Source organism: Perna viridis, chromosome 2 (genome assembly GCF_037379345.1).
Source record: "Perna viridis isolate PV_CMFRI_1.1 ecotype Kerala chromosome 2, ASM3737934v1, whole genome shotgun sequence".
Lineage (NCBI taxonomy): Eukaryota > Metazoa > Mollusca > Bivalvia > Mytilida > Mytilidae > Perna > Perna viridis.
The window spans coordinates 37,968,429-37,978,667 of NC_142446.1; the positions used below are offsets into that span (position 1 = coordinate 37,968,429).

Sequence of the window (10,239 nt, forward strand, 5' to 3'; positions counted from 1 at the left end):
TTGTTGTTACCCTTATTTGTTCTTGTTAGAGATATCAAACTAGTGAATATCCTTACCGGTTCTTACTATATTGAAATTTGGCTCTCAGTGCTTCAAAGGTTAAATTTATTTGCAGGAACAATTGACATGCCCAATGGTATATGAGAGATGTAACATATGTTGTATTCATCTTATGAAGCTTATTGTAACTTCAGAATATCAGAACAGCACTAAAGGCCTTCGGGTCCAGGTTTCATGAAAAATCACAAATTGATTTTTCTTCAAATCATTCCTCAACTCAAATTTTGACCAATCAGATCAATTTAAATTGAAAATTTGCATGAGGAAAAACACAGGACTTGCGGAAATTCTCAACTTTAGATTTTTTATTGAAACCTAGGCCTGAACTCACATTAATTCTCGGTTCAAAATAAAACGACTTCTTATTTCTGAGTATTATTAAATATATTTCAATCATTGGTATACACGTAAAAGACTAAAAAGAACACGATATTGTGCCCAGTGAGTTGAATACATTCGACGTTGATAGCCAGGTTGAAGACGTAAATCTTATTATGATAGACTTGATTTTTTTACTCTAAACATGTACAGTATAATGTAAACACAGATATTCCCGTGAGGAAAACGAAAACTTTTCTACTACAAATTTATCGTGGTTTCATTATATTTCCTTAATATGTTTTAAGGATTATATCAAACTGTTTAAATTTTAATCGACAACACATTTTCCAATTTGTGGTATATATACACAGTCAAAAGAGCCACATATTGATAATCATATGATAATTTACATAATTATGACAATGAATTAATCATAATTCATATAATAATGGTCATCACATGATTCTCATAGGTAAATATTTATTTATTATCATATGATTCTCGTATGTTAACATTGGTTTGCTATCATATGATTCTCATATATAAATATTGGTCTGCTATCCGATGACATAATCATATGTAAATATTGGTCTACTATCACATGATTGTCATATATAAATATTGGTCTGCTATCATATGATTGTCATATATAAATATTGGTCTGCTATCCTATGACATAATCATATGTAAATATTGGTCTGCTATCATATGATTGTCATATGTAAATATTGGTCTGCTATTATATGATTGTCATATGTAAATATTGGTTTGCTATTCGTTATCATATGATAATCATTTTTGAGTAAAACAATGTGATTACCATGCAATAATCAGACATAAACGGGAACATATGATAATCATGTCACGCTAAATTAATATGGTAACCATATGGAAATTATGCTTCATACGACTTATAATGACAAATGTGCTTGTGTTTATAATGTGTATATATTCAATGATAGACAGATCTTTGTCATATCGCAGTTTTCGTCTTCGGTATACTACTCCACTTTACATGACAAACTAAGTGTGTGCTTCAAGAAAACTTGGAGTAGTAGAAATATCAACAGTTCTAACGATTGGAAATCTTTGGACAAAACAATTCCAAACTTTAAAACGACAGAAGTTGAAGAACAAGTTGCACGATAAAAATTACCGAAAAACAATGTTGGAAACAAACAAAGAACTTCAATCAGCTTTTCGCTTGATTTCACTTTCCATCTCTCATAGTACGTACTTTTTGCATTTTGATTGCATACTTTGAATGACCTCTGTGTTTAATAACAGCGTGGCGGTTGATCAAGACAATATGATATGTATACCAGCCTGTCTGTGGTATGTTCTCTTTTCCTTGATATTAAAGTTTTAATTTACAGTATATAATATAGTATAGGCAATATAATATCTATGTTATAAATCTTGTTGGTGGTCGTGCAGATGTTCCACCGTTGGGGAAACAATTAAAGAGCTTAACTAAAATTACTTGTTACAGTTTGAAAATAGAGAGTTGTTGAAATAAACAAGCGGAAACAAGCTCGGACGGAACAACACTGAAAAAGAGTACTGTTTACATTTCATATATACACAGAGAAGGAATTGCTTGCATGTTACATTAGCACATAATTACTCTGTCAAAATCTTAATTCAATTTCGAAAGAAAATAATCACAGTATTGACAGATTAGTTGTGTTCTAGTTACGTTGGAAAGGAATTCATTTAATTGTGATCTAATGCAGGCTCTAAATATTTAGTATTGGACACAGGAGGTTTCTTAATAGCAGTTTGATCAATTAAAATGCTTATTAAGTGGTGCAAATAAGCAAAGCAGGAACTGTAGAAAGATGAGGGTAAGTATTGTTGAATAATAGGCTGCATGCCATTGATTGCACAAACCGATTCTGCACTCGCCAATTCCGCCTCTCCATGAAACTGGCACAAACCCCGGTAATTTGATAAAAAAAATGTTCAACATATATTGAATACCTGACATATTTCTGGAAATTAAATCTTCTGGTATATGCTTTCCCATTCTGTTTTCTTTATCAATGAAGTTTGTTGAGCCCAATAAGAAAAGTTAATCGCGTTGAAGAGACGTACCATATCAATTGACAATGTCATTATGACGATCGTAGAAATACAAAAAAAGATAATAAGATATGATGATGGCATGAAATTTAAATCAACAAACTCAAATTGCAAGACGTTAAGCACGTTATACAGGTACCAAAACACACAGATGAACAAAGGTTGATCTGAGATGGGGAATTTCGTCAAAGATACGTACTGGAGGTTTAAGCAATAAAAATGTGTTGTTTCCATTTATAAAAAACTAATTATTTAGGAGTTATTGTTCGATAGACAAGGAGGTGCAATTTGTTTCAATTTGGTTGTTTTTATACATCATACTTATAATGTTTATATGAGTTTAAACATTTCGGAATACCAGTATAACGTTACTCACTTCTCTCTCCTAACTTTTGCCAAAACATATCAAAGGTCATGTTTGAGACATCAAAATCGAAGTACATGACAAAAACCCGAAATCTGGAAACAGTGAAGATCGACATACAATACAATACAATTACATATTAAACTGAAGATGATGAAAATTAACAGAATAATAACAAAACTTATGCCAGTAGTCAAAAATAATAGGGTAAAAGGAAAGTCCGTATATATAACAAATTGCAATATCAGGGCAAAAACAAAAAAAATAAAAACACCGCAAAGCACTAAGTAATGCTTTGCGACTACTAAATATAAAAATCTTTGTTAGCCAAACTGTATGATACAAACTAGACTTGGGTTGTAAAGTTTACAGTCTGAGAGAGTTTTTTTCATCATACCAATAAACAATAACTACGAGAAAATACTCAATTTTAAACTACAAAAACTCCAATTAGTCTTTGACAGACACATTTTTCAATTCAAATAATGCTTTTTATTACTTACAAGATAGTAAATGAGAAATATGACAATTTATAAAAAATACACGATTGTAATTATAATTCAACAAAATAACATACATTTTCTTAAATATCACAAACAGTAATAGGGTCAACTATTTCCCTTTTTTTAAATTGATGATAAATAGAAATGCATTTTGGATAAAAAGAAACTTACTTGTTCTACAAATATTTCATTCATGAAACTTTCCAAATTACTTTTTAATTCACAAAATGTTTTTTATGGAAAAAATAACGGATAAGTTCTTAACCTTTATATTCATAGATGAAATCAATGGAAGACTAATAGTTTTCAGTGATAAATCAAGAATTAAAATGACAAGTTGGTATTACTTACCAAATAAACGCTGAGTATTTCTGCATTGCTAGGTGAAATGTATGGACTTAGCATCATGTAAACATTCAACAAACGTTCGTGATAGAATATAAAACTAATATAAAATTGTAAAAAATGGTCAAACGACTCTCATCCTCATTTCCATATACAGGTATGTTTTGAAAGACTGAGACGTTTGTTTCAATCACCATAAAACAAAACAATAATACATCAAGTGCATCAAGTTTTTTTAAATTGTCAATTCAAAAACCTTTTAGTTACCCGATGAAAAACAAATTCTTGAAATGACATACTTAAAGATACAAAAAGTTAGAGAGTAACAGTACACATTCACAACACCGTTGACAATTAAGTTAATCTCGAACTGGACATAAGTATGGCTTCGGTGGAAAGTCATGACTCCATCGAACGAACTCTTTTGGATGAACAATCTGTAGAGAGGTACAAAGGGCAGTCAGGTCCTGCTCGATTCCTTGAATGAACAGTTTAACATTTGGACATTGCCCGAGGTTTACGGCTATAAGCTGAGAACAGTTGTTGAGCTGCAGTTGTTGGACATCGAAGCATCCATACATGTTCAGGAATTTCATTGGAGGAGCCTGAATAGCCACTTTGCTAATTCGTCTACATTTTTCTAAATTGAGATGGGCAATATTTGTACATCCTGCCAAAACCATCTGAAGTGTGTAGTCAGTCATCTGACAGCGATACAACACAACCGTTTTGACTAATGGTGTCGAAATGCAAAGTAGATTTACATTGCAGTCGAAGAATCGAAGAAAACCTATGGCATTCATAGCGTGAATGACACACGATTCTAAATTTAGCTGGTCATCACTACAAAGATTCATTTCAATAGAATCAACGCTGACACACTGGATGGTCAATGTTTTCAAGGCTGGCATACCAACCAGAGCTATTCGACAAATATGATTGGCCGTGATGTACATATGATTCAGAGTTATGATATCAGTTTCGGATTCAACGTGTATGAATCTTAAGGTAGGACTTCTGATATGTAGTGTCTCACAAGAAAAGTCGCCGAGTAGACATAACTCTTGAAGGTTTGGTATTGTGTACTCATCGAGAGTAAGACTATCGTGTGAAATGCATCCTAGCCGTAGACAAACCAACTTGTCATTAGTTCTAAGAGTTTCCTTAAAAGACCGCATGTCGATTTCTTCACAGTGAAGAAGTTCTAATAATGAAAGTCTCTGGCTTTTGATTTTCAGCGTTCGCAAGACGTTGCTGCCATTAACCGTTAACTTTCGTAGATTTTCTGACGAAACTTCCAAATGTTCCAAGGACTCCAATCCTGAATCTATTGTAAGAAAACGAAGGGAAGGCACCTCGATGCTTACAAAAAGAACATTCCATAAACTGAACAAGCAGATCTTTACCAACGAGTCAGAAAGTAGTCGAACGCCATGAAGATACTGAAAATGAGTAAGTTAAAGATCATTTGTGATGTGTGCTCAAGTACATTATGTGGAAGGAAACGACCAACTTATTGTGTAATTGCATAATGATTGCATAAAAAAGTGTTGGGTTTTTTTTAAACTGCTTTTAATGCCTTTTTGTTTTAGGGTATTCCGGAATATTTTTATGTTAGCGTATATTGATACACAGGCTACAGTAAAATTGAGACGATGACAATTCCGACCTTAAGAATTCACAACATGAATTGCGTATTTTCATTCAAAAAATCAACTCATCGATACTGATTTGCAAGTTATTTGCCATCCCGTTACTTTATAAGGAAAATACATCAAAGCGTGGGAAAATTCGATCATTTTCCATCTGTTGCCATTAACATACGTCAATGATAGTAAAATACGATGAAATGTTTACATTTAGAAAATATGTTTTAGGTAAAATATCATGAGATTTCCAGATTCCTTTACTTTTAAATCGAAAGTGTTATTTTCGAGAAAGCAATGTAACAGATTTTTGAACCCTTAAAATTGCTCAAGGTATAAACGGTTCATACGAGATTAATAATTATTTTCATATTTTCTCTTTCATATATGTTCTGTTGAACCAACTCACCTCGCAATTACTAACGCTTAGTTTCCTAAGACATGGCAATCTTTTCACAATTTCCCATAACTCATCCACTTCTATTGGAATAAAATGTATGCAAAACACTTTTATCAAATGCACATTTTCGAAGTTGACAATATTTCTTGCTATTCCAAAACTTCTTGCTATGGCATCATCACTTCTTCCATCCGATAACCTCAACCCTGAATTTAGTTTGATCTTGATGGTTTCCAAATGAGGCAGACTTGACATCAGTCTTTTTATTCCATTGGAGGTTATTCTCCAGCAAGCATTTAGCGAAATCTCCTTTAAATTCGGGTAATAAACTACAACCTGCTCTAACTCGTCGTCTGTAAGTTCGTAACCGCCATTGATTTGGACTTGTTCAAGACATGATAATGCCGAAAGTTTACGTAGAATTTCCGGAGTCCAAAGAATTGGAAGACGAAGACTTCGTAAATTGCAAAGTGTTGGGATCCACGAAAAGACACTTCGAAACACTGGTGAGCTTTCCCGCCAACTGAGTCTTTGCACGTAACAGCCATAATAACGAAATATGGAGCAAAGTAGGCTGAAATGCCATCTTTCATAATAATTCGGGTCAACATGAATGTTCCTCCATAAAATTCCATGAGTCTGTAAGATAGTCCGCCACTTAGTACAGACTAATGCTAGACTTGGTAACTCGTCATTGACAACATGTAGATATCGAAATATACGCGCCAAAAGCTCATCTGGCAAATTATTGATATTTTTTGTATTTCCGAAATCTTCATTTGAGTAAAACAATTGATGTTCACTAAATAATGTTTTAAACATCATTTTTCAGCCTTTTGCTCCAAACGAAATATACTTTATTGACAGTATTGACAAATACCTTAGAAACATAAAAAATATAAATGCATGCCATTAAGTTATACGTATTTTGATGACGTCAAGGATGACGCACCGGATTCAGGTCAGCGTATTTTCAATATGAATGAAACAGTCCGGTCCAATTAAAAACAACCACAAAAGACAACAGATTTCTTACGGATCGGTAGAAAACGTCTGTTACACAAATATAGACTTATTACCTGCATATTCAGCGTAATCATTGATTTGTGAAAATATTTCATCAAAACGTAGTAATCGTACTAGTTTTACAAGCTGTCAATGCATTTTGTGTATTTGATGTCAATTAATGCTGCTGAAAAAAACCCTGTCTGGCAAACTTCTTAAAGTAAGTCAAAGAAGATATAGAAGCCAGAGAGAGAAGAATACAAAAAGGTAATCATTGAAAAAGATGTATTCAAGGGCTCATCAAGGGTGTGGTTTCGGTAGATCAACCCCAGCTTTTGTTGACACAATTTGTTAATTTTGTGCAAAGTTTGGGGCGGAATGATAGCCTGGACCCCATTCAACAAATTTCCGACAACTACAACACAACTAAATATGTTACAACAGAAAAGCAGATATAGCTGAACCAATTAGAATGACAGAAACATCGTATTAAAAGAAATACAAATTTCAAATGTAAAAGTAGGTAGAAACAGCCGAACAAAATATAACCGAAATTGAAATAGCAGCTTTAAGTAATAGCAGAACATCGATACCAACATAAGTCATGGTTTTCTGGGCTTACAACATTCTAGAACATAACACCGAAAGGGGAAGAGTAATTAAGGGAACCAAGATTTTAACGGAAATCAAAAGAATGTATTCCAGGGACAAAGACCAGCCATGGAAAGTAGACACGCAACAAAGAACATAAAATAACCAAATTAATACATACAAAGTAACAAAAGTAAGTGAGCAACTCGGACTCCACTAAAAAATGGGAGCATGGACCAGGTGCACCTGTAAGGTATGCATCCTCTGCTTTTCATGGAACACCCACCGAGTTGCTCATAAAAAGTCAAATCCAGGGTATACGAAAGAGGAAAGGGAAACTATAACACGTTGAACAAATCAGTTTTCATGGTGCAGATGGATACACCGTAACGATCCACCAGTTCATGATGACGACCATAAAACTTATGTAGTGATGACTTCAATCTTGTAGCAAAGTAACCATGTTCAAGAAAATAGTGAATAAATTATACTAACAATTTACATGTTGCTACTTCAAATATGATAATGGGACACAATTGTTAGGCAGAGTTTTTCCACAATACAAGCTACATTAACCATTTGCAAGATAAAACAATATTGACATTCATGAATCAGAAAAAAAAACTAAATAATTCAAAAATAAAAACATAGAATGCCGAGATTTTGATATGAGGAAGGAGCTACCTAAAGCGCAAGCGAGGATTTTTTTTACTTTTATATATAGATGGGGTTTGCACTATGCCAAGATTAAAATCTGCCGACTTGTTCTGGTTTTTGGCCATTTTCTGAGTATTCGGTAACGTTGTCTGCAGAAACTTCTACAGCAGCGCCATGTATACGAAGTTTTACATCTCTGCCATAATTGACAGCTTTGCTGGTACACAAGGTTGTTTAATTTTGAAATGTAACTGTTTATTTACTTGATAATGTAGGTAATGGTAATATGTAAAACCATCTTAAAAAAACACTTTTAAAGTCACATGGCCGAATCTGACATCTTTATTCGCTCCTAATTTTATCACCACCTGATAATTTGGCAATATTAATTGTTGTAGAATATCAACTTCTGAAGTCATTAACATATACTACTACCTTATTAGTCATTTTCGAGAAGTATATAATCCGTGTATCGTTTGAAGTACCATTAGGTAGGCCTGGGACTTTAAGTTGAGTTAGATTTTTTTCACGCATACTCGAACAAAACATTTTGAAAATCAATATTGTTCAGTAATCGGGGAAATTTTGAATCACAATTTGCTGAGAAAAAAATTGGGCTCAAATTCGGAATGATTTTATATTTATCGAAAATAATCCCAGGCCATATCCCCCGACTCAATATAAAAACAGCCGGTGCCTTAAAATCTCCAAAATTAATTACGTTACACCTCTGATAGAGTAATATATAAAAGGTCTACGGTAATTCGAAAGGAAATGAAAATATAGAGAAAAAAACAAGCAAAAGGAAATGCAGATTGTTATCAATTCTGTCTACACTATGAAAAGTTGTTTTAAAACAAGTCTGCGTCAAGGATTTCTCAAAGGTTAACCAACTTTAACATAGCATAGAAAGGATTGGAACGCACATAGTGATTATATTTATTTGTGGGTTAATACGAAAGAAATTGTGATAGTTCACGTCACAGATGCAACATGTGTGTTAGTTCTCACGAAGATTAATAAAGCTTCATCGTGTAAATAACACTCTTCGAGAAAAAACTTCAAATAACAATTAAGTGCTAAGGGTACAATCCATAGGAACTGGAGGGATGTAGAAAACGAGAGTGGCATCACTTTCTGTGTTGTACCTGACTTACGATTAATGAAATTCGTATCAAAAGTACCAATTGATCTTATATTGTTTTTTTTTTTTCCGTTTTGTTTTCTGCACGGATATGTTTGTGAGGATATATCAACTTACGTTTTTTTAAACTTCTGTTTTGTTCAATTGAATCGTTTTATATTAATATTCCTTCATTTTCATTTAAGACTCCTAAATGACCAAATATAAAAAGAACAGTTGTAATAATATCTCAGTATGATAGCAGTGTGCACTTAATTGATCTTTGTGTGCAGTTTGATATGACCACAACAGTCGAACCCCGAACACTTTAGGGTAACAATAGATACTGCATGCATGGCTGCCACAGTCATGAACTTAAATTGTCGACCAGTCATTACGATCAATAGCATTTTTAAGACAAAAGGATTGTAGTAAAAAAATTACTTTTTCCCATTTTGGATCTTTTGACCTTAATGTGGGCCAATTCGAAAACAGGGGAAAAAATTAAGAATATACATCAGTATATCTTAAAATTGATAATAACAAAGAAACTGAGAAATTCATTGTTGAAATTAAGATAAATTCTGGACGTATTGAATTGAAGTTAAAAGGGGGATACAAAAAAAATGCCGTTTCTTTTATATTTCAAGTTAAAACTCTATCATTGGCAGTGTACCCTTTGGATCCCGGTTTTGACTATCTTAAAAACTGGGACCAAAATCAAAATCTAAATGCACAGCAAGATTCAGCATGTAAAAAACCAGAATAATAGGATAATTAACTGGAAAGAGTGAATAACCAGAATATCATCACAAGTGCCGAAGAAAGCCTAGATTCAACGAGTTTGCGGAACTTGTGCCGTGCACGATTAAATCCTCCAGCGTTTTTGGCAGGAGTGACACTATTTTGGTTATTCATGATAACCAATTGATAATCCTTTTTTATTATATAGATATTCTTCATAATTTATCGATATTTTCGATATGAATTTTAAATTCTGTGATTGGCGAATTGATATCAATATTGGACGTTTTGGCGGCAGCATAGTCCTACTTTCTACCTTTGAGTAGAACACTGAAATCATCCAAGAAAATAGGCAGAAAAAGAGTTGTTGTTCCTCTCCCAGCACTTGTTCCCCA

General features: G+C 33.2%; 1 protein-coding gene across 1 annotated transcript; it reads right to left on the reverse strand.

The window, feature by feature from the left end:
• Positions 1 to 434: 434 nt before the first annotated feature.
• LOC148624931 (uncharacterized) lies at positions 435 to 6,607 on the reverse strand. Its single transcript, XM_088568057.1, has 2 exons — positions 5,734 to 6,607; positions 435 to 5,120 (listed from the first exon to the last, which is right to left on the reverse strand). The coding sequence occupies exons 1-2, from the start codon at positions 6,547 to 6,549 to the stop codon at positions 4,038 to 4,040; spliced, it is 1,899 nt and encodes a 632-aa protein (XP_088424183.1). The 5' UTR covers positions 6,550 to 6,607; the 3' UTR covers positions 435 to 4,037.
• Positions 6,608 to 10,239: the final 3,632 nt, after the last annotated feature.

Excerpts from the sequence above, each read along its gene's own strand:
- LOC148624931 (XM_088568057.1), bottom strand. The coding sequence starts at position 6,549 with ATGATGTTTAAAACATTATTTAGTGAACATCAATTGTTTTACTCAAAT. Across the intron at positions 5,121-5,733 it reads TAAGCGTTAGTAATTGCGAG|TATCTTCATGGCGTTCGACT; the intron begins GTGAGTTGGTTC and ends ACTCATTTTCAG.